Source organism: Pristis pectinata, chromosome 23 (assembly GCF_009764475.1).
Source record: "Pristis pectinata isolate sPriPec2 chromosome 23, sPriPec2.1.pri, whole genome shotgun sequence".
NCBI lineage: Eukaryota > Metazoa > Chordata > Chondrichthyes > Rhinopristiformes > Pristidae > Pristis > Pristis pectinata.
Window position 1 is genome coordinate 4530707 of NC_067427.1, and position 23763 is coordinate 4554469.

Here is a 23763-nt window from a genome sequence, read left to right on the forward strand (position 1 = left end):
TCACCAGTTGGATTCCTTTTGAAATGGCAAATTCCACGAGATTATTCATGCATTCCTGCTGAAGGCTAGTCAGAGAAGAAAAATCAGTCACTGTGAGGTACCATCGAGGCAGCACCCTCAGTGGACGGTTTTCTTCGGAATAGTTTTGCATACAGTACGAGGCTCAAAGAGGTGAGCAGTAATTTGATTTGAATAATTACTTTACTTGGACAGCAGGGGTAATTGCAGTGAGCCACAGGAATGATTAGACAGCCCAAGGATTTTCAACACCAGCTGGTGGCTGGGATTCTGCTGGACTGTAACAAGAACCATGTGCGTGTGTCTTGTGATGACCATCAAGCGGGCGAGTTGTAAACACTTTATTTGTGCTTTCAAGGGGGAGAGAGTTGTGCAGTGGAAGGGCATGCATCATGAGCACTGATTAACCCCTTGTAGAATGATGTAGAACAGTCACAGTTGCTGTCAATACCCTCCAGTCCGGAGCTTGGGAATGTGTCTCTGAAGCCGAACTGATTCTGAGGAGATTTTACGCTTTCCCTCGCGCTAAGTCAAGAGGTAAGAGTCCAGCTTCTGCACTGCAGAGTGGTTGGATTGGAGATGAATGAGCAATGTAGAACTATGGGAGGGCAATCCATACCTAAACCCACCCCTCCCCGGGTCTTTATAAAACTTTGGTTAGGCCGCACTTGGAGTATTGTGTGCAATTCTGGTTGCCCTGTTACAGGAAGGATGTGGAGGCTTTGAAAAGGGTGCAGCAGAGGTTTACCGGGATGCTGCCTGGATTAGAAGGTGCGAGCTATGTTGGACAAACTTGGGTTGTTTTCTCTGGAGTGGCAGAGGCTGAGGGGAGACCTAACAGAGGTTTATAAAATTATGAGAGGCGTAGATAGGGTAGGCAGTCAGGATCTTTATCCCAAGGTAGAAATGTCAGGTACTAGAGGGCATGCATTTAAGGTGAGAAGGGGAAAGCTTAAAGGAGATGTGCAGAGAAAGTTTTTTTAGAGAGTGGTGGGTGCCTGGAACAGGCTGCCAGGGGTGGTGGTGGAAGCAGATACAATTGAGGTGTTTCAGATACATGAATATGCAGGGCATGGAGGGATGTGGATCATGTGCAGGCAGCAGGGATTTAGTTTAATTTGGCATCGTGTTTGGCACAGACACTGTGGGCCAAAGGGCCTGTTCCTGTGCTGCACTGTTCTGTGTTCTAAAAGCAGGAGTTAGGAGTCTGATCAACTTCACTTAAACAGCAAACATCATCTTTCGACAAAGAAGTAAAGATCAAAGATGAATTGTGTTTAAATGACAGGGAGAACCAGTCTGCAAAGCCTCAGTTAAGCCCTTGATTCATGATTGCATTGAGCACATTATAAGTGACTTGGATGAAGAAGTTGAGGGGTGGGTTGGTAAGTTTGCAGATGACACGAAGGTTGGTGGTGTAGTAGATGGTGCAGAAGATTGTCGTAGGTTGCAATTGGAAATAGACAGGATGCAGAGCTGGGCAGAGAAGAGGCAGATGGAGTTTAATCTGGAAAAGTGTGAGGTGATACATTTTGGAAGATCGAACTTGAAAGCAGAGTACAAGGTTAATGGCATGATTCTGAACAGTGTGAAGGGACAAAGAGATTTTGGGGTCCAAGTACATAGATCCTTCAAAGTTGCCGCACAAGTTGATAGGGTGGTTAAGAAGGCTTATAGTGTGTTGGCCTTCATTAGCTGGTGGATTGAGTTCAAGAGCCGAGAGATAATGTTGCATCTCTTTAAGACCCTGGTTAAACCACACTTGGAATATTGTGTTCAGTTCTGGTCGCCACATTATAGGAAAGACGTGGAAGCTTTGGAGAGGGTGCAGAGGAGATTTGCAAGGATGCTGTCTGGATTGGAGAGCATGTCTTATGAGGAGAGGTTGAGTGAGTTAGGGCTTTTCTCCTTGGAGCGACGGAGGATGAGAGGCGACTTGATAGAGGTGTATAAGATTATGAGAGGCATAGACAGAGTGGACAGCCGGCACCTTTTCCCCAGGGCGGCAATGGCTAATACTCGAGGTCACCTGTTTAAGGTCCGTGAGGAAAGTTCAGGGGAGATGTTAGAGGTAGGTTTTTTACACAGAGAGTGGTGGGTGCCTGGAACGCACTGCCGGGGGTGGTGGCAGAGGCTGATACAATGGGGACATTTAAGAGACTCTTAGATAGGCACATCGATGTTAGTAAAATGGAGGGTTATGGGCTGTGTAGAAGGGAAGGGTTAGATTGATCATGGCGTAGGTTTATATAGGTTGGCACAACATTGTGGGCCAAAAGGCCTGTACTGCGCTGTACTGTTCTACGTTCTATGTTCACTTGGTGTCTGGGTCTGTGACTCTCTCCCTAATCCATAAATCAAGCTACAGCTACAAAGAAGCTCAGCTTTGAGATGGACCACCTGCCCTTATACCTGGCGCCTTGCCAGTGATAATGGGTTGAATGTTCCCATTCTGGTTGGAGATAAGTTGGGGAATCTCAGCTCAGTCCAACAACTGATGATCCCACTCGGAAGCTGCAGGGAAGGCAGGCACTGGGAATTTCAAAGCCCATCCTCGTGTGGTGGTGAGTGAAGATGTTGGTGAATAGCAGAGGTAACGCAAAGTTGGAAGCAACAAAAGATATATTGTGCTACCAGAGAAGTTTAATCCATATTAGTGGCAGCATGTTGGTTAAATGACTGCGCTAGCACCCAGAGCTCTGGGCCACTGATCCACAGACACGAGTTCGAATCCCACCAATGGTAGCTGGGAAATTTAAGTTCAACTAATTAAATAAACCTGGAGGATATTTGTAGAGGTAGCTTGAGTAATGATCTTTATTAAAACACTGGATTGTCAAAATCATTTCATGTCATATAAGTCAGTGATAGTAAATCTGGTTCTGGATTCTGGAAAATTTGGTTCACTAATTCTGTCAGGGAAGGAAGTCTTCCATCCTTGTCCAGTCTGGTACTTCTCACTGTTGTGTGTCCTTCTGGAATCTCTGACTTCAGAGTTCATGATATAAAAAGTCTGTTGTGACTGCACTAGTGACACTGCTTCTGCTAGTCCAGGTGGAGGTGATTGGGTAACTACCTTGTCAGTCAGACTCTGCTCCAAGAATTTGTTAAAGTGACTATCCTCCGGTCGCTGCATTGCTTTGGAGAGAATACCTTGCAAGGATGTAACGCTGAGGCTTTACAAAGTGTTGGTCAGACCTCATTTGGAATATTGTGAGCAACTATGGGCCCTGTATCTAAGGAAGGATGTGCTGGCCCTGGAGAGGGTCCAGAGGAGGTTCACAAGAATGATCCTAGGAACGAAAGGCTTGATGTATGAGGAGCGTTTGATGTCTCTGGACCTATACTCGATGGAGTTCAGAAGGATGATGGGGGAATCTCATTGAAACCTACCGGATATTGAAAGGCCTGGAGGGAGTGGATGTGGCGAGGATGCTTCCATCAGTAGGAGAGTCTAGGCTCCGAGGGCACAGCCTCAGAATAAAGGGATGTCCCTTTAAAACTGAGATGAGGAGGAATTCCTTCAGCCAGAGGGTGGTGAATCTGTGGAATTCATTGACACAGAGGGCTGTGGAGGCCAAGTCACTGGGTGTATGTAAGGCAGAGATGGATAGGTCCTTGACTGGTGAGAGAGGTAGGGGTTACGGGGAGAAGGCAGGAAAATGGGGTTAAAAAAAACTCAACCATGATTGAATGGGAGAGCAGACTCAATGGGCCGAATGGCCTAATTCTGCTCCTGTATCTTGTGGTAATATGGTCTTATTGGGAGACTTTGCTGTAGTTACTGGTTCCTTTCCTCTTTAACTGGACTCTCTTTTGATTGGTGTAGGTTAACTGCACCCTGTAAATTATATACCTCCAACTCATTGGATTGCAGTTGACTGTTCGTCCCCTAGCTTTGCTGTAGATTGCTTTGACTGTGGAGACTTCAGACGTGAAACCAGTTCATTACTAAGGCTAAAGGTATTGAAATTAAAGCCCCCTAGATGCACTAGAGATGTTGACCCAACTGAAATAAATGTGTTGTTGATAACTATTGGCATTGGTATTGGTTTATTATTGTCGCTTGTACAGTGAAAAACTTGTCTTGCATACTGTTTGTCCACATCAATTCATTACACAGTGCATTGAGGTAGTACAGGGTAAAAACAATAACAGAATAGAGTATTGGTATTGGTTTATTATCGTGACTTGTACCGAGGTACAGTGAAAAACTTGTCTTGCATACCGTTTGTACAGATCAATTCATTACACAGTGTAGATACATTGAGTTAGTACAGAATGCATTGAGGTAGTACAGGTAAAAACAATAAGAGAGTACAGAGTAAAGTGTCACAGCTACAGGGAAGTACATTGCAGGTAGACACTAAGGTGCAAGGTCATAACAAACTACTCCGTAAAGTGGTTAATACACAGTGAGTAGATGAGCTGGCAGAAACATGGACATTCCGTGGACTTGTACGTCTCTCCAGAATGACAAACAGCAGCCACATCTCTGCTCACTTTCGGAGTCAGGCGGAGTTGGCAGAGTCTGCCTGGTAGTTTTAGATAAACCACAAATTGAAACTCAACATGCTGGAGTAAGCTTTCAAAACCTTGACATGTACAAAAAAAACTTCAATAAGCACCAAACTCAACCCAATCAAATATACGCACATCCAAGACACAAGCGCTGAGTGCAACTGGTTGAATTGAATGGCTCAGATACTTGGAGACACAAGAGATTGGAGATGCTGGAATCTGGAATGACAAGCAATTTGCTGGAGGGACTCAGCAGATCGGGGTGCATCCTGACCCAGGGGTTTCAACCCGAAACATCGACAATTCCTCTCCTCCCACAGATGCTGCTCGACCCGCTGAGTTCCTCCAGCAGATTGTCTGTTGGCCCAGTTACTTGTTGCGGAAAGATGCCTCACTTCTGAGACAGTTTACATCAATATTCATCGATATCACAACATAGACACAACCTCCTCCAAACAAATGAATCAGAAACTTCACTTCAGTCTGTTACTTGAAACTGGAAGCCATGAACAAGGGGAGCACGATGTACAAAATGGCTTCATTCTGTGCTGTTAATGAGTAGGATTCTTAAATTCCATAGCATCTGATGCTGCAATTGGGGATTTTGAATTATTTTAACACTCAGTTTAGCTCAGCAAACACTAAAATGTTAATTCCTAATAAAATACCAAGTCAGGAAAGAAGTAGGCAAGTCTGCTATATATCAACCCTAATCAGCTTTCTATGGATCTACAGATTAAATAAGAACAAATATTAACAGAAGCTGTGAAGTTCTGCTGGATGTGATCTTGATGACTATTTTGTCTGCAATGTTGTGGATCATTTGTTTAGTAATTTTGCTGACGTTTTGTTAAAGCTAAAGAACCCCCTTTTTAACAATCCTCTCGTTAACTTTGGGTCAGTTTAATATATTCAGAGTCAGCCAACCAGAACTCCCGGAGTACTCAGGCTAATTAAGAGGCAGATCATCAATAACTGGGCTGCGGCCATAAATTTTGCATCGCATGGGAGAGAAAAATGATTTGAATAAAATACTTCCCAGATTCGCATCAGCTTCTATTGTGCAAACAGCACTGCCAGCATGCCTGTGGACAGGGCTGTGTGATTAGGCGAGTGAACTTTAGCACTGGTAGACCTGCCCAATCCTCCTGAAGCATATTACATGCACAAGTACTTGTGCATAAGATGAGTGTGTTTAAAAGTAGCCAGAGTATTGGATCGATCTCACTTGGTCAGTCAACGGTGTCAAACTCAAATGCAATGAGTTGGAGCTCGATCTAATTGCGAGCCTTGTCCTTCTCATGAATTCTTAAACTCCTGGGATTATTCTGATTAAAAATATAAGATAAGATAAGATATCTTTATTGGTCACCTGTACATCGAAACATGCAGTGAAATGCATCTTTTGCGTAGAGTGTTCTGGGGGCAGCCCGCAAACGTCGCCACGCTTCTGGCGCCAACATAGCACGCCCACAACTTCCTAACCTGTACGTCTTTGGAATGTGGGAGGAAACCGGAGCACCCGGAGGAAACCCACGCAGACACGGGGAGAACGTACAAACTCCTTGCAGACAGCGGCCGGAATTGAACCCGGGTCGCTGGCGCTGTAATAGCGTTATGCTAACCTCTACACTACCGTGCCTGTCAGAGTATGTAGGATTATACAGGACGTACTACAAGGGACAGGCCATTCTGCCCACACATTCCATGCTAGCCTTTACTTGAGCTTCCTCCTGTCTTTTCTCATATGAACCTCTGGTCCCTTCTTCCTCATACCCCGCCTCCCTGTAAATGCCTCGACACCATTTCTCTCAATCCATCCCCCATTCCCAGTGCTCTTTGGATAAAGAAGTTTCTCTGGAATTCCCTGTTGGATTTTGATTGCCTCATATTGACGTTCTCTTCCCCTGAATCTGCTCTATAAAACCATTCATCTTTTTAAAGGCCATTATCATATCTCCCCTCAGCCATCTTCTCTCAGGAGAAGAGATGAGAAGCAGAGTTTACCACCCAGACAATATTCAGAGTAGATTCATGACCGACAATGTTTCCACCAACACCCTCCTCCACAGTCTCCACCCCCCCCCCATGGAAACCCCATAGCCTCCCCTCCATGGACTCTGTCTACACTTCTCGCTGCCTTAGTAAAGCAGCCAGCATAATCAAAGACCCCTCCCACCCCAGACATTCTCTCTTCTCCCCCCTCCCATCGGGCAGAAGATACAAAAGCCTGAAAGCATGTACCACCAGGCTAAAGGACAGATTCTATCCTGCTGTTATAAGACTATTGAATGGTTCCTTGTACAATAAGATGGACTCTTGACCTCACAATCTACCTTGTTATGACCTTGCACCTTATTGTCTGCCTGCACTGCACTTTCTCTGTAACTGTGACACTTTATTCTGCACTCTGTTATTATTTTCCCTTGTACTACCTCAATGCACTGATGTGATGAAATGATCTGTATGAACGGTATGCAAGACAAGTTTTTCTCTGTACCTCGGTACATGTGACAATAATAAACTAATTTACCAATTTACCAAATTTCTTTGGAGGCACGGTAGTGTAGTTGTTAGTGTAATGTAGTGTAGTTGTTAGGGTTCAATTCCGGCAGCTGTCTGCAAGGAGTTTGTACGTTCTCCCCATGTCTGAGTGGGTTTCCTCCGGGTGCTCCGGTTTCCTCCCACATTCCAAAGACATACGGGTTAGGAAGTTGTGGGCATGCTATGTTGGCGCCGGAAGCGTGGCGACACTTGCGGGCTGCCCCCAGAACACTGTACGCATAAGATGCATTTCACTGTGTGTTTCGATGTACATTGACTAATAAAGATATCTTACCTCAAGTTTAGTTGAGGGCAAGCTTCCAATGACAATATTGCCCCTCATTGTTTGGACAATGGAACAAGAAGTGCCTGTGACAATACACAATGCTTGTGACCAAAGGTGCCCCACCATACAAAATGATAACAGGCTCACAGATTGGGACAGTTTGCCTGTTCCTATAATCCCCTCCCAGCCTCCAGTCCTCCAGACCTGACTTTAATCATCCACCACTTATGGATGTACCTCCATCCACCAGGGTCCTGAGACCTGGCTCCCTCAACCCCTCCACCTCTCTCCTCCTATGAGGCACACTACTCCTCTAAACCTTGATTGGAACGGCCGTGGTCTTATTGAACAGTGGAGCAGGCACAAGGGGTGGATTGGATCCTGTTTCTTACGTTCCGAGCTGCTTGGGGAAGTGCTGCCTTGAGCTTGGTGCATTCCTTTGTCAAGTTGTTTCACCTTGTGGGATTGTTTGCAGCAGATCTGCACTTCGTGTCAGCCAACTACCAGAAACAAAAGTAATATTTACCTCGTGAGTGACTCTCTGCTGTGGACGCCTGCTCAGACCAACCCACAGTGTCGTACAGCACAGTCCCTTCAGCCCATCGAGCCTGTACCAACTATTAACCACCCATTTACAACAGTCCTACACCAACCCATTCTGTTCTCTTCCCAGATTTAGCCACTCACTTACGGTCTAGGGGTAACTTACAGCAGCCAATTATCCCACCAACTCGCATATCGTCGGGATGTGGGAGGAAACCGGAGCACCCAGGGGAAATCCCCATTGCCACAGGGAGAACACACAAACTCCACACAGCCAGAGTCGGAGGTCGGGATCGAACCAGGGTCTCTGGAGCTGTGAGGAAGTGGCTCTAACAGCTGCGCCACTGTGCCAGCCCATATTCCATGCAAATCCTTAGTTTAATGCCTTCTCTGTAAGGCTCTGCCAACATCAGGAGACACAAGATGCTGGAATGTGGAGCAACAAACGAAATGCGGGAGGGACTCAGGGATGAAGGGTCTCGACCCGAAACGTCGGGTCTCCATTTCCCTCCACAGATGCTGCCTGACCCGCTGACTCCTCGGCCTGACCTGTTGAACTTTACCGCCAACATCAGCCTCGATTCCTTGGGCACTCGAACACAGGACTGTCTAACTGGAGTGTTGAGAGCCTTCTGCACAGAGCCATGGTTACCACCAGTGGACTCTTTGACTGTGGTTAAGGGAATGGTAGTGTTGCAAGGGATCGGGGTTGGTGTTGGGGGGGGGGGGTGGTTTGTGGGGGTGAATGCCGACAGAATTAAGCCCTAACTGTGAGAATTATCACCCACGCACAGCACCATTCCCTGTTAATATTTTATTAAACCTGGCAACGCAGAGACCAATGCAATATTGATGGTGCCTCCTTCATTCCCGTCCCAGTGTGGCACTGAGACACCTGTGCTCCCTGTGTGCAGAGGACCTTTCGTGCTCTCTCTATAATCACACTTAAACGCTTTCTAATTTACAGAGCTTGGTGCAAATTGGTTGGGCAAGATATACAGTATCTTCAGTCAAAAACTTGGCGCATTGCTGGATATCTAAATTATCCTTAAAGGTGCCAGTGTAACTGTTACGCTGGGTGACATGAGCCATGTTAATTGATTCAGGTTTGTGTCTGCTTGCAAGGGAGTCTGTGATCGAGCAGACTGCTCTTGACTGTATGAATAAATATTTACAGCTTTAAGAAGTGCGGGCAGTGTGCCAGTAACTGGAGATGGGTGAATTTTAATTGTAAGTTTTTGCAATCATGTACTGGCAGCCACCCGTGGGTATACTGTTCAAAGTTGCTTTTATTAATATTTATAGGCCATATTCAAGTTGCTGCCTCAAGCTGTCAAGCCTGACTTCAGTGGCTGTACTGAGGTGGAGACGGATCAAATACCGATGATGGCAGCGTGTTCTGCTTTGAAATGGGAGAATGAAGAATAAAACCAGGCTTGACGAAAGGCGGCAGGGGAGGGCGTTCCTCATGCCCCTTTTTCCTCTGGAATCGGGGAAGGAGTCTGCCAGCGAATGGCCTGGGTTTTATGTAAAAGCCTAGCAGGAGGTGGTAATGTTGTTCGTTGCTGCGGTGCAGTGCGTCGCACTGTCCAAACTCAGCGTGATCTGTGTTCAGTGGGAGTCAGAAAAACTGCAGATGCTGGAAATCTGAAATAAAATCCAAAGACTTTGGAAACACTCCACAGGTCAGGCGGTGTCTGTGAAGAGGGAAACGGTTAACGTTACAGGTCAGAACTGGGAAAGAGAGATGAAAAAAAGGTCATTTTAAGTTGCTGGAACCTGCCGCCTTCTCTGCAATTTAAGATTGCTTTATCTCATCTCTTTTTCCCAGTTCTGACAAAGGGTCCCCAACCTGCAAAGTTAAAAGTGTGTTTGTCTCTGTCTCTCTCCACAGATGCTGCTTGACCTGCTGAGTATTTCCAGCATTTTTGGTTTTGATCCATATTCAAGTCGCACTCCCTGGGCTCTGGCACAAACATCCGCAGCGAGGGGCTTCAGGTTGAGGTGGTAGCTCTGTGGTTAAGCTGCAGATGGCTGGGCAAGAAATCCACAGCCATGAGATCAAATCCCACCACTGCAGCCATGGAATTTAAATTCAGTTAATAATCTGGAATTTAAATTTAACAAGGAAAAGAAAAGTCTGAGTAAAGTTGACTGTGAAACCACTGGATTGCTGTAAAACCAGTCCAGTTGACTAATTCCCTTCACAGGAAGAGCTCTGAATGTTTCTTCCAAACCGTGCTGGTGAACAGGCAGCAAGGCAGAGGAAATTCTGCTTGGAGTTAAATTATATTTCAATTAATTGCATTCCAATTCATCTTCTATGGTAGGGATTTCAACTCAGGTTTCTGGCGACAGAAGCACTCCACCACTGTGTATCACCCCTCGAACCTCCTATTCCGATCTTTGGTCATACTTTGATATTGATACTTGACATGGCTGATATAAACCATATGTAAATAGCTACTGCCTCGTTATAGTTGCAGGTCCAGACCAACGACACGCATCGTGAAGCCAGCTGTTTAGGTCTATTTTGGTCTAGGTATTGGTATTGGTATTGATTTATTATTGTCACATGTACCAAGATACAGTGAAAAGCTTTTGTTTGCGTGCCATCCAGACAGATCGTTCCGTACATAGGTGCATCGAGGTAGTAGGAAGGAAAACTGAATGCAGAATATAGTGTTACAGTTACAGAGAAAGTGCAGTGGAGGCAGATAAACAAAGTGCAAGGGCCACAACAAGGTAGATTGGGAGATCAAGAGTTTATCTTTAGTGTATAAGAGGTCCATTCAAGAGTACAAATGGGATAGAAGTTGTCCTTGAGCCTGGTGGTACATGCTCTCAAGCTTTTGTATCTTCTGCCCGATGGGAGATGGGAGAAGAGAGAATGACCGGGGTGGGAGGGGTCTTTGATTGTGTTGGCTGCTTTCCTGAGGCAGCGGGAAGTGTAGACAGAGTTAATGGAGGGGAGGTTGGTTTGCGTGATGGACTGGTCTGTGGTCACAACTCTGTGTCCACAATTTCTTGCGGTCTGGAGCAGAGCAGATGCCGTACCAAGCTGTGATGCATCTGGAGAGGATGCTTTTTGTGGTGTATGTGTAAAAATCGGCAAGGATCATCAGGTACATGTTGAATTTCCTTAGCTGTCTGAGGAATTCGAGGTGCTGGTGTGCTTTCTTGGCTGTGTTGTGGCATATAGAGTTACCCACGTCATCCCTACCCTGCATGTAAAAGAGCTTCAGATTCCCCAACTGATGATGGTAAAACCTCAGGCAGTTTACTTTTTAAAATATGACGTCCTTTGGTTTTACACAACACATTCCTGACTCTCACGTTGCACTGCATGTGGTTTGTTAATGGGAATGTGGTGGCAGCTCAGTAGTCTTGCGGATAGCGTGACGCTATTACAGTGCCAGCGACCCAGGTTCAATTCCCGCCGCTGTCTGTAAGGATTTTGTACGTTCTCCCCGTGTGTCTGTGTGGGTTTCCTCCCACATTCCAAAGACATACGGGTTAGGGGCTGTGGGCGTGCTATGTTGGCGCCGGAAGCATGGCGACACTTGCGGGCTGCCCCCAGAACACTACGCAAAAAGACGCATTTCACTGTGTGTTTCGATGTACGTGTGATTAATAAATATCTTATATCTTAAATATCTTTTTCCTAATGGTTAACTGACACAAGACTATTGAACCTTGTAGTACTCAAGGGGTTAATGGCCTCGGTGCACAGGTGCAGCACAATGGCATGGGACGCAGAGTGACTGCTCAGTAATGCTTCAACATTAATACAGATTTTTTACTTCATCCTCTGGTACCTGGCCTCTGGTGCAGAATTGCATAACTAAGGATAAGGGAAAGATGTTCCTTCCACAGTCTCAATCCTGGAACACCTTACAGTCAATGCAACACTTCTGAATCTCTGATTCAGAGTGGACCACATCCAAGTCCCACGCTGGGGACACCAGCACTAACCTCTGGCTGATCTGCTGGTGCAGCACTGAGAGGGGTCACAAGAGATTCTGCAGATGCTGGAATCTGGAGCAACACACACAAAGCGCTGGAGGAACTCAGCGGGTCGGGCAGCATCTGTGGAGGGAAATGGACTGTCGACGTTTCGGGTCGAGACCCTTCATCAGGACTGGAAAGGAAGAGGGCAGAAGCCAGAATAAGAAGGTGGGGGAGGAGCACAGGCCGGCAGGTGACAGGTGGGTCCCCTGTGGGGGGAGGGGAAGGTAGGTGGGTGGGGGAGGGAGGATGAAAGGGAGTGATGTAAGAAGCTGAGAGGCGACGGGTAGAAGAGGCAAACGGCTGAAGGGGGAGGAATCCGGTAGGAGAGGGCAGTGGACCATGGAATAAAGGGAAGGAGGTGGGGAATAGGTGGGCAGCTCATGAGGGCAGGGGAGGCGAAAGAGAAGGTGTGAGGGAAAACAAAGGTGAGGGGGGAAGAGGGGAGGGGTTACCGGAAGTTAGAGAAATCGATGTTGAGGCCGTCAGGTTGGAGACTCCCAAGGCGGAAGATGAGGTGTTGCTCCTCCAACCTGCATCTGGCCTCTATGTGGCAGGAGAGGAGGCCGTGGACAGACATGTCGGTGTGAGAGTGGGATGTGGAATTGAAGTGGCTGGCTACTGGGAGATCCCGGCTTTTGAGGCGAACGGAGCGAAGGTGCTCGACGAAGCGGTCACCCAATCTGCGTCGGGTCTCACCGATGTACAGGAGGCCGCACCGGGAGCACCGGATGTAATAAATGACACCCTCGGACTCACAGGTGAAGCGCTGCCTCACCTGGAAGGACAGTCTGGGGCCCTGAATGGTGGTGAGGGAGGAGGTGTAGGGACAGGTGGAGCACTTTGCGCGGTTGCAGGGATAAGTGCCGGGAGGGGGATTGGTGGGGAGGGACGAGTGGGCAAGGGAGTCGCAGAGAGAGCGATCCCTGAGGAAAGCAGAGGGAGGGGGGAGGGGAAGACGTGCCTGGTGGTGGGATTCCGTTGGAGGTGGCAGGAGTTGCAGAGAATGATGTGCCGGATGCAGAGCCTCGTGGGTGGTAGATGAGGACAAGGGGAACCTTGTCCCTGTTAATTCGGGGGAGAGGGATGGGGTGAGGGCAGACATGTGGGAAGTGGAGGAGATGTGGGTGAGGGCAGCATCGATAGTGATGGAAGGGAAACCCCCGGTCACTGAAAAAAAGAGCACATCGCTGATGTCCGGGAAATCAAAGCCTCATCGTGGGAACAGATGTGGCAGAGGCAGAGGAACTGGGAGAAGGGGATGGCGTCCTTGCAAGCAACAGGGTGGGAAGAGGTGTAGTCGAGGTAACTGTGGGAGTCGGTGGGTTTGTAAAAGACGTCGGTGGTTAATCTGTCTCCGGAGATGGAGACAGAAAGATCCAGAAAGGGAAGAGAGGTGTCAGAGACGGACAAAGTGAATCTGAGGGCAGGGGGGAAGTTGGGGACAAAGTCGATGGAATTGATGAGCTCAGCACGGGTGCAGGAGACGGCCCCAGCCCCAGTCGTCAATGTAGCGGAGAAAGAGCTGGGGAGCGTTACCGCTGTAGGCTTGGATCATGGACTGTTCCACATAAGTCGACGAAAAGGCAGGCATAGCTGGGGCCCATGTGAGTGCCCACGGCTACACCTTTGGTTTGGAAAAAGTGGGAGGAGCTGAAAGAGAAGTCGTTGAGGGTGAGTTCCAGTTCTGTCAGACGGAGGGGTCTGGTTGGGTCTGTGGTGCTGAGATGGTGCTAGTTAGACTTGTCACTCAATAGTTAACTAGTAGCTAGCGTAGGAAAGGCAACAGCCAGTTTGAACTTGGCAACCTCCCACAAAAACACTGCAATAACCTGTTTAAATAATGAATAGATATTGGCCTCAGGACACTGAGGGAATCGCCCCTGCCCCTCTTAAAGGGATGGAGTAAGTCCAGAGGGAGGGTCTCGACCTGAAACGTCAACTGTCCATTTCCTTCGTCGATGCCACCTGATCTGCTGAGTTCCTCCAGCCTCTCGTGAGCCACTCCAGGTTCCAGAGTCTGCAGTCTCTTGTGTCTCTAAGATCTTATATATTGACCTGTGAGAGTAGATAGGGCTTGGTTTAACTAATTATCCCTAACAACCAGCAGAGCAGCACTCCCCCAGCTCTGCACTCAGCTGAGGTTTTTGGTAAGAATGGTACCTCGGAGCTATGTTCCCAGACCAGTCACAATCCAAAGACATGAGTTCAAATCCCACCATGGTAGCTGGGGATCTTAAATTTGCTTAGTAATTTTTATTCCCCTAAATAAATAGTTTATTTTCTCCCCTAAATTTAAATTAAAAATTACTAACAAAATAATAAAAATAATACTTATTCCCCTATTTATTTATTTAGGAGAAAGTAAATCTCGGGGATGAAAATGTTGGATGGAATAGCACAGGAACAGGCCCTTTGGCCCACAATATTTGTGCTAACCATGATGCCAAATTAAACTAATCTCTTCTGCCTGCATATTCATGTTGCCTGTCTAAAAGCCTCTTGAACGACACTGTAATATCTGCTTCAACCAACACCCCTGGCAGCGCATTCCAGACACCCACCACTCTGTGGAAAATCGGTGCATCTCACTAATGTCTGTCCATTAGAGGGTGAAATCTGCTGTCTTTCCCTGGTTTAAATATGACTCCAGACCTCCCATTGTGATTGAATTTTAATTGCCTTCTGAAATGGCCCAGAAAGCCCCTCTGTTGTACATGGAGCTTAGAAAAATAGAGGGCTATGGGTAAGTCTAGTAATTTCCAAGGTAGAGACATGTTCGGCACAGCTTTGTAGGTCCAAAGGCCTGAATTGTGCTGCAGGTTTTCTATGTTTCTAATAAGTGCTTTGCTAAAAATGGTTCAGCAAAGACAGCACAAGCGATTAGAGATAGGCAATAAAAACTGACCTCATCATTAATGCCCCACACCATAAAAAAATGATTAAAAATAGAATTTAATTCTCCAGAATGGCACCAATGTAAAGCGCCTTAATCATTTAATACTGAATCTTCAGTCAAGGCAAACAAAACAATCAAAAAGTAATTTGAAGAGAAACTTGGAAGTTAAAAAGTGAAGTAGGTTCTTGTCAGTATCTGCATGAAAAGCTTTAGTGCAGAAGGACAGGAGAAACAAAGAATTATTGGTTTCAAGGCTCTTTCAGTTCCTGTAACTGACTCACTGCCCAGCAAAGCATGGTCTGCTTGTCATAGGTCACCAGAGGCGGAAAGGCTACAGTTATAATAAGCTCTTTCAGTGAGTGAAGCCCTTTCGGATTGTGAGTGGAGAGAGCAGCACATTGTAATTTGAAAAGAGGAAATGAAATCCAGGGGATGAGAGTGGGTCTGGTGGGATGTGGGTGGCAGGTTTTGCAATCACTTCTCAGTAATCACCAAGTGCTTCATTTACAGCTTTGTACCAATGATTTGTAGAGAAACTATTTGCCAATGCCCGGCTCCTGAGCATTGCAAAAACAGGAGGTGGAGTTCATTCTGAAGTTGGGAAACAATTCTACCTCGTGTGGATCTGTGAGCAACACGGAGACGTGGAACTTCACAGACAATGTACTTTAATTCCTTACAACTTTGCGGCTTCCTCCTCTGAAAGAAAACCGGCAGATTGTTTAGACTGCATCTTGTCACAGTTGAGCAGAAAGGGGCAGCTCTAACACAGGTAACGTGATCCATGGGTAGTTAAAGATGAATAAAATCCTTGCTTAATCCAAGAAGCATTTTCCCAGAGATTGTGTTGGCACGGAAATAAAATGCAAAATAACTGATATATGATTTCCGAAATGGATATCTATTAAGTTTCAAGTAGATGACTTAAAAAGAATAAATCTTCTGATGCAGGGTCTAATGGATACTCGCTGCATTGTGTAGATCTGGGGGACTAAAAAAAAGCAACTTGAAAATTAACCCTTGCTTCCTTTCCGCTTGGCAAAGATTTAACTGGCTGGTATCTCCACAGAATTAAGAAGGCAGCGTCTCATGGTGACATGTTAGAATGGAGGATCGGCAAAGTCACCATTCCCTTCCTCTGGAAGATCAGAACAACTTCCTTTACAACGCAGGCTCGGGGTATCAGCAGGATGTTCAGGTCAGTTCAGCTCTCAGTTTACCTTGTTGCTCTGCTGGTGTCTCACATTCCTGCACACACCCGATCTCTGTCAACATCCTTGTCAAATCGTTGCACTGCCTGTAGTAACCCCGGGGATGGGAAATGTTAAAAGGGGATTGGTTGGGAATGTGGCAACGGAGTGTGGGATTCACTGGGTACTTTTCTTGGCTCTTTGCAATTCCCTCTCACCGTCTGCAAACTGCCATCACACCCAGAGCCATCTTAGAAAAGATTTAGTCCAAGAAGGACTCAGTAAGACAGCAGAAACAAAGAATGATTGGTTTCAAGGCTCTTTCAGTTCCTGTTGGAGAGTCATACAGCATGGAAAAAGGCCCTTTGGCCCACTTGAGTCCAGCCAACCAGTTACACTAATTTGACATGAACCCATTTTATTCCCAAAACCTCCCCCCAAGATTCTAGCACTCATTTACACACCAGGGGCAACTTACAGTAGTTGTATAACCTACCAACCCGCACGTCTTTGGAATGTGGGAGGAAACCAGATCACCTGGGGGAAACCCACGTGGTCGCAGGGAGTACGTACAAACTCCTTACAGACAGTGGCCGGAATTGAACCCTGGTCACTAGAGGCTAACCGCTACACTACTGTGAAGGCCCATATCCCTTCATTTTCCTCTCATTCATGTGCCCATCCAAGCCCCTCTTAAAAGCCCCCAGTGAATTTGCCTTCACCACCCTATCAGGCAATGCATTCCAAGCATCTGAGTAAAAAACTTACCCCTCATGTCTCCTCTGAACCTACCCCCTCTCACCTTAAACGCATGCCCTCTGGTATTGGATTGCTCAATAATGGGAGAAAGATATCACTTGTCCACCCTCTCTGTGCCCCTCATAATTTTATACACTTCCAACAGATCATCCCTCAGCCTCCACCGCTCCAGAGAAAAGAGCCCAAGTTTGTCCAGCCTCTCCTGATAGCACATGCCCTCTAATCCAGGCAGCATCCTAGTTTAAAGGAAAGTAGAATGCAGAATATAGTGTTACAGTTACAGAGGAAGTGCAGTGCAGGCAGACAAATAAAGCTGCAAGGGCCACAACAAGGTAGATTAGAACATGCAAATTCCATCCAGGCAGCACCAGAGGTGAAGATTGAACCTGGGTCCCCAGCGTTTCAAGGTACCTGCTCTACCAGCTGTGTCACAGTGCCACCCCAGTTACCAAGTAAATCCAAGCTTTACTTAAACAGGACCGGGTAGTTCATGGTTTGAATAGGACAAGGTATCACCAGAGATGTTTTAGCACAGGTTTATCTCCAGCAATAGTTAGTGAAACTAATTCCAAAGTCCAGTTATTTGGTTATTGTCTCAGCTGACTTATTTAATTAGTGCAGACAGATTCATGTTGTATTTCTCCCCAGTGAAAAAAATGTAAGGAAATGCATTTTTTTTTAACCTAGCACAAATTCATTTAGTTAATGTTAATTTTCTGCCTATCGAGGTGGAAGGACAGATGAACCCCCACTTTACAGGTGGGTCGGGTCCCTAGAAAATGGTCCACATTGCGACTTTCCGTAACGTGGTAGGAAAGAAGTGGGGGTGGCAGTGGGAAAAGCTAGAAGGCGCCATTTCAGTGAACTACTTAAGGAACGGGAGCAAGAGTCAGCTAACTTGATTTTTCGAGCCTGATCTGGATTCCAGTGAGATCCTGATTAATCTGAGCTTGGCCTCAGCTCAACTTTCCTGCCTGTCTCCTGAACCCTTGACTTCTCTACAGACCAAGATTTGTTCTCAGCTCTGAACATGGTCGAGAACTTACGTGTGGGGTTTGCACGTTCTCCCTGTGACCACGTGGGTTTTCCCCGCAAGCTCTGGTTGCCTCCCACATCCCAAAGACGTGCAGGTTGGTGGGTTAATTGGCTCCACTAAATTGCCCTCAGTGTGTAGGTGAGGGGTAGCAACTGGGGCAAATTGAGGGAAATCTGGGGAGGATATAAAAAATGGGATTAGTGCAGGACAAATGTAATTGGGTACTTGAAGGTCAGTGGGCAAAAGTTTCAATGCTTTATGACTCTTTAAAATTTTATTTAGGGTTTTATGATTTTAAATAGGTGACTGTGCGAGATTGGGATGTTGCCTTTATTATGGGGGAATTGAAGATAATCCTTTTACAGTGAAGAAAGACAGGAATTCTACTGTGGCCTTGAGTTCTTATCTCCTGGATAAGAACTCAAGGCCACAGTGTCCTCTCCCATTCAGTTCAGCCCCTTCTTGTCTTTCTGGGTCTGTGACTTATTCAAAAAGAGCAACGCTCTGTGTATGTAAAGTACTGTAAAAAGCAGGAGCATGAGAGGGCCAAGATAGCAAACCTTAAATCATTAAAGCACCACCGACAAACAAGGAGAAGATACATGCGATAACTTGACTCTGTGGTTTCCAGTTTAGGTTTTGACATTCAGCAAGGAAGCTGTCAGATGTGATTTGTTAATGAGATTTCAAATATTTTCCTTGACAATGGCTTTGCAGTGATGTTAAAGTGAATTGTTTATGCTCAAGTGAAATATTGGTGTGGCTAATGCTTTAAATTACGACTTTATGAGAAGTCTGTCTTTGCTTACAGTGGGTTCAGAGAGTCAACTACCAGTATCACTCCTCCCAGTATTGAGGTCAGTGAAGACACTTATCCAGCAGTGTGTACAACCCCAGGCAGCAGCCCTGCACACAGCGCCCGTCTCCAAAGTGGAGTCCCTTATTCTTGTTCTAGTTCCATATTCTTTTTATTTACTCGATCAGCAGATGTGAACGTCTTTGGCAAAGTCAGTGTTTATAGTCTAATCCCCTAAACTGTGGAGTCAGCTACAAATCAAGGCTTCGGAAGAGGTGCAGAAGGCGTTTAACAGGATGCTGCCTGGATTAGAGGGCATGTGCGATGAGGAGAGGTTGGACAAACTTGGGTTGTTTTCTCTGGAGCAGTGGAGGCTGAGGGGAGACCTGACAGAAGTTTATAAGATTATAAAGGGTATAGATAGAGTAGAGAGCCAGTATCTTTTTCCCAGGGTTGAAATGTCTAATACTCGAGGGCATGCATTTAAGGTGAGAGGCGGTAAGTTCAAAGGAGATGTGCGGTGCAGGTTTTTTACACAGAGAGTGGTGGGTGCCTGAAATGCGCTGCCAGGGGTGGTGGTGGAGGCAGATACGATAGAGGTGTTTAAGAGGCTCTTAGATAGGCACATGGATGTGCAGAGAATGGAGGGATACGGACCATGTGGAGACAGAAGGGATTAGTTTAGTAGACAATTACTAATTTAATTAGTTCGGCACAGCATCGTGGGCCAAAGGGCCTGTTCCTGTGCTGTACTGTTCTATGTTCTATGTTCTATGATCAACCACGTGGGTTAGTCTGGAGTTACGTGTGGACCAGGCTGGGTAAGGATGGCAGATTTCCTTCCCTGAGGGACTTCAATGGTATTGGTATTGGTTTATTATTGTCACTTGTGGGCGGCATGGTAGCGTAGCGGTTAGCGCGACGCTATTACAGCGCCAGTGATCGGGGTTCAATTCCGGCCGCTGTCTGTAAGGAGTTTGTACGTTCTCCTGTGTCTGCGTGGGTTCCCTCTGGGTGCTCTGGTTTCCTCCCACATTGCAAAGATGTACGGGTAGGTTAATTGGGTTTAAAATGGGCGGCGCAGACGTGTTGGGCCAGAAGGGTCTGTTACCACGTTGTAAATAAAATTTTAAAAAAACTTGTACTGAGGTACAGTGAAAAACTTGTCTTGCATACCGTTCGTACAGATCAATTCATTACACAGTGCATTGAGGTAGTACAAGGTAAAAACAATAACAGAATACAGAGTAAAGTGTCACAGCTACAGGGAAGTGCATTGCAGATAGACAATAAGGTGCAAGGTCAAACAAGTCCATCTCATCGTATAAGGGAGCCATTCAATAGTCTTATCACCGTGGTATAGAAGCTGTCCTTGAGCCTGGTAGTACGTGCCCTCAGACTCCTGTATCTTTTGCCTGATGAGAGAAGAGAGAATGACCCAGGTGGGTGGGGTCTTTGATTGTGCTGGCTGCTTCACCAAGGCAGCGAGAGGTAAAGACAGAGTCCAAGGTGGGGAGGCTGGTTTCCGTGATGTGCTGGGCTGTGTCCACAACTCTCTGCAGTTTCTTGCGGTCCTGGGCAGAGCAGTTGCCGTACCAAGCCGTGATGCATCCAGATAGGATGCTTTCTATGGTGCATCGATAAAAATTGGTGAGTGTCAAAAGGGGAACAAGATGGGTTTTATAGTTTCATGGTCACAATTAATGAGAATAAACTTAATGCAGATTTATTTGATTATTTGAATTTAAATTCCTCAGCTGCGGTGCTGGGATTTGAACTCGTGACTCTGAATCACTGGTTCAGAACCATGACAACTGGTCCAGTAACTTAACTATTCTGTGCATTTTCGCAAACAAAGGGAGTTTGGGACTTCTAGGTCCTGGTTTCCTCTGGGTGCTCTGGTTTCCTCCCACATTCCAAAGACGTGCGGCTTAGGAAGTTGTGGGCGTGCTATGTTAGCGCCGGAAACATGGTGACGCTGGTGGGCTGCCCCCAGAACACTCTACGCAAAAGATGCATTTCACTGTATGTTTTGATGTACATGTGACTAACAAAGATATCTTATCTTGTCTTAAAAGCAATCTAGCATTGATGTTCTAGAACTGTGTAGCCAGTGTCACTGTAACCGGAACCATTTTTGGATCCGAAACTCTGATTGTCTTGAAATAATGTGACTATAATTAAGCTTCATTCTTGGTGTGGACTGGATTCGGAAAGTAGATCATCAATATGTTCTTCCATTACAGTTTGTCTAGAGCATTGATATAATGATTACAGGTCGGCCCCAGGTTACGGCAGGGTTCTGTTCCTGTGAACTGCTCATAGCCTGAACAGTTCTCAATTCAGAAATGCGGCCGCGATCTGAGTTCCCACCCAGCAGAAGATACCTACAGGCCCGCAGGAGCCGGCAAATCCGTCCCACCGGTCTCCCAAATGCTCGGTCGCATGTATGGGCCGCACTTAAGTCAGGCGTTCGTACATTGGGGAGGACCTGTACAAGATTCAGAGCCAGCCATTCTAAATCCAGACATTCTGCATGTATTGGTATTGGTTTATTATTGTCACTTGTACTGAGGTACAGTGGAAAACTTGTCTTGCAAACCGATCGTACAGGTCAATTCATTACACAGTGCAGTTACATAGGGTTAGTACAGAGTGCATTGAGGTAATACAGGTAAAAACAATAACAGTGCAGAGTAAAGTGTCACAGTTACAGAGAAAGTGCAGTGCAATAAGGTGCAAGGTCACAACAAGGTAGATCGTGAGGTCAGAGTCCATCTCATCGGCGTTTTCCTACTGACTCAACTTTCACAGCAAGTTTTGACGTTTTGTTGCCGAGGGTCAGTCACAGCTCAGGGTGGTGGTTCTAGAACCTCGGAGTTCCCTGCAGATGGGGATAGATCAGAATGTGACATGAATACGTGAGGGGTTTACAAGCATCATTTGGACTACACCTGGAGGCAATGTACAGTGCAGGATAGATGGGATTGTGGTGGAGAGAGAGCCAAGGACACCTACAGGAACATTGGCAGGACTGGAAAACTGTAGATCTGAGAAAAAAACTGGAGAATCTGGGAGTGTGTTCTTTGGAATTGAGGAGACTAATAATTGCAATGTATAAAATTATGTGGAGTGACGTAGGGTAAATCAAAACGGACTGAGTGCTGGGAAATGGGATTATTGTAGCTGGGTGCCTGATGGTCAGCACGGACCAGATGGTCTGAAGGGCTCAGGTCTGTGCTGTATGACAGTGGGACTCCAGGCCTCCAAATAAGAAGGAGCTATTTTCCTTTGCGAAGACGAAGGGGTGATGACTGAAAGTAGCTGGTGGAAGGATCAGCAGGAAAGAAATACCTAGAGGGTGGTGAGGGTCTGGAACTCACTGCCTGAAAGGGCAGTGGAGGGAGAGACTCCCACCACAGTTCGACAGGGTTTTGATGTGTCCCTGAGGAGCTGTGACCAGCAAGAGACCTTGGTTGAAACCCTGTCCTGGAAGGTGGGATTACGCTCGGTGACTCTTTGCCCATGGATCCCATGGTTGTGAACTTTATCTGATTCCAAATTGTGCTGATCAGTTATAGAATAGAAAACCTTGTGGAAGAGAGTAGAAGGGTTTGCAAAGTAACTCTTCCTGCGCACAGGTTACTGAGCCTGAAGGTGCAGTGTCTGTAGCAGTTGATATCAAACATCACCAGGAATTCCACAGTCTCGGCCAGAGGGGAAACAACAACATATCTAAAAAGCAACTTGTTCCGATTTCTCTGTCGGATCTGTGGCAGTGGTTCATTGACTGTTCTCGAGTCCTGCGTCACGGTCCAATGTATGATGTTCCAAGCTCCTTGAAGCTCGCCCAGGGTCAGCGGAATCAAAGGTCCTGCCGCGGAGATTTTGACTCAAATGTTGATGCTTGAAACTGGACTTTTAGTGATAAACCCCTCGTTTGCTCTCTCTAAGGCCATGAGACCTTCTGCACTTACCCAGGATCTCAGTTCAAAGAACGATCAGGAACCTAAGTCTAGTCTGCAAGCCAATATCTATCCCATGCTTAAAATAGATGATCTGGTCATTGACAGACTGCTGTTTGTGGGATCTTATTTGCACACCTTGGCTGCTGCATTTCCCACACCATTGTCACCAGGTTCTTGAACCGACCTGAAAAACCCTGAGGGCACGTACCACCAGGCTTAAGGACAGCTTCTACCCCACTGTGATAAGACTATTGAACGGTTCCCTTATACGATGAGATGGACTCTGACCTCACGATCTACCTTGTTGTGACCTTGCACCTTATTGCACTGCACTTTCTCTGTAGCTGTGACAATTTACTCTGTACTGTTATTGTTTTTACCTGTACTATCTCAATGCACTCTGTACTAACTCAATGTAACTGCACTGTGTAATGAATTGACCTGTACAATCGATATGCAAGACAAGTTTTTCACTGTACCTCGGTACAAGTGACAATAATAAACCAATACCAAAAAACCCTAACACTGCCTCAGACTATATTTCTTTCCTCCTCTCAACTTGCACTAATATCATGTTTATTTCTGTCGTGTAAATTTTGTGTAATTTATGTTAATTTATGAAATCTATGTTTGTCATGTTTGCAATGCTGCAAAAAGCAAACCTTCATGGCATTTATACCTCGGATATATATGCCTGTGATAACCAACTTAAGCACAGTTAAAGAAGAACGTTATTGGCTATGGTGCTGGTTGAGCTGTTATGAAATGGTGGACTTCTTTTCAATGTTACATTAATCTGTGTTCTAAGTTCTAATTGATTCTGTTGGAAAGAGGCTGCATTGGGAGAAGGGGTTAAAGATTGTCAAGAATGAGTCAAACAACCACATCCTACAGAAGATGATAATTGTTGTGAGAATGAGAAGGCCTTCCAGATGACCAAACCTCCATTACTGAACGTGGTGAAATATTCTGGAGACGTGCCAATAGCTTTAAGAGTCTAGGAGAATCCACGAGGGCATTTGTCACCGGGCCAGTAGGCCAATCCTGATTACGTACTGTTTCTTACCCTTCCTTACTCAAAGTGCTTCTGACATCTGGTGGTAGGATGTCAACTCTGCAGCCACATATCGCAGACACCCTTCACCTTCCTGAGTGGATCAAGCCAAGTTTGTTTATCATGTGCACAGGTACAGTG

General features: G+C 46.2%; 1 protein-coding gene across 4 annotated transcripts in view; it reads left to right on the forward strand.

The window, feature by feature from the left end:
• LOC127582057 (serine/threonine-protein kinase Nek6-like) overlaps positions 1-23763 on the forward strand; it is a 162990-nt gene that overhangs the window by 26877 nt on the left and 112350 nt on the right. For 2 of the 4 annotated variants that reach the window (XM_052037024.1, XM_052037023.1), the window contains exon 2: positions 15889-16017. In XM_052037024.1, coding sequence (XP_051892984.1) covers positions 15925-16017 — 93 coding nt within the window. In that variant the 5' untranslated portion in view covers positions 15889-15924. Of the gene's footprint in view, positions 1-7; positions 172-15152; positions 15592-15888; positions 16018-23763 lie in introns of those variants that run through there. The other 2 variants (XM_052037025.1, XM_052037022.1) reach the window with 2 other exon arrangements.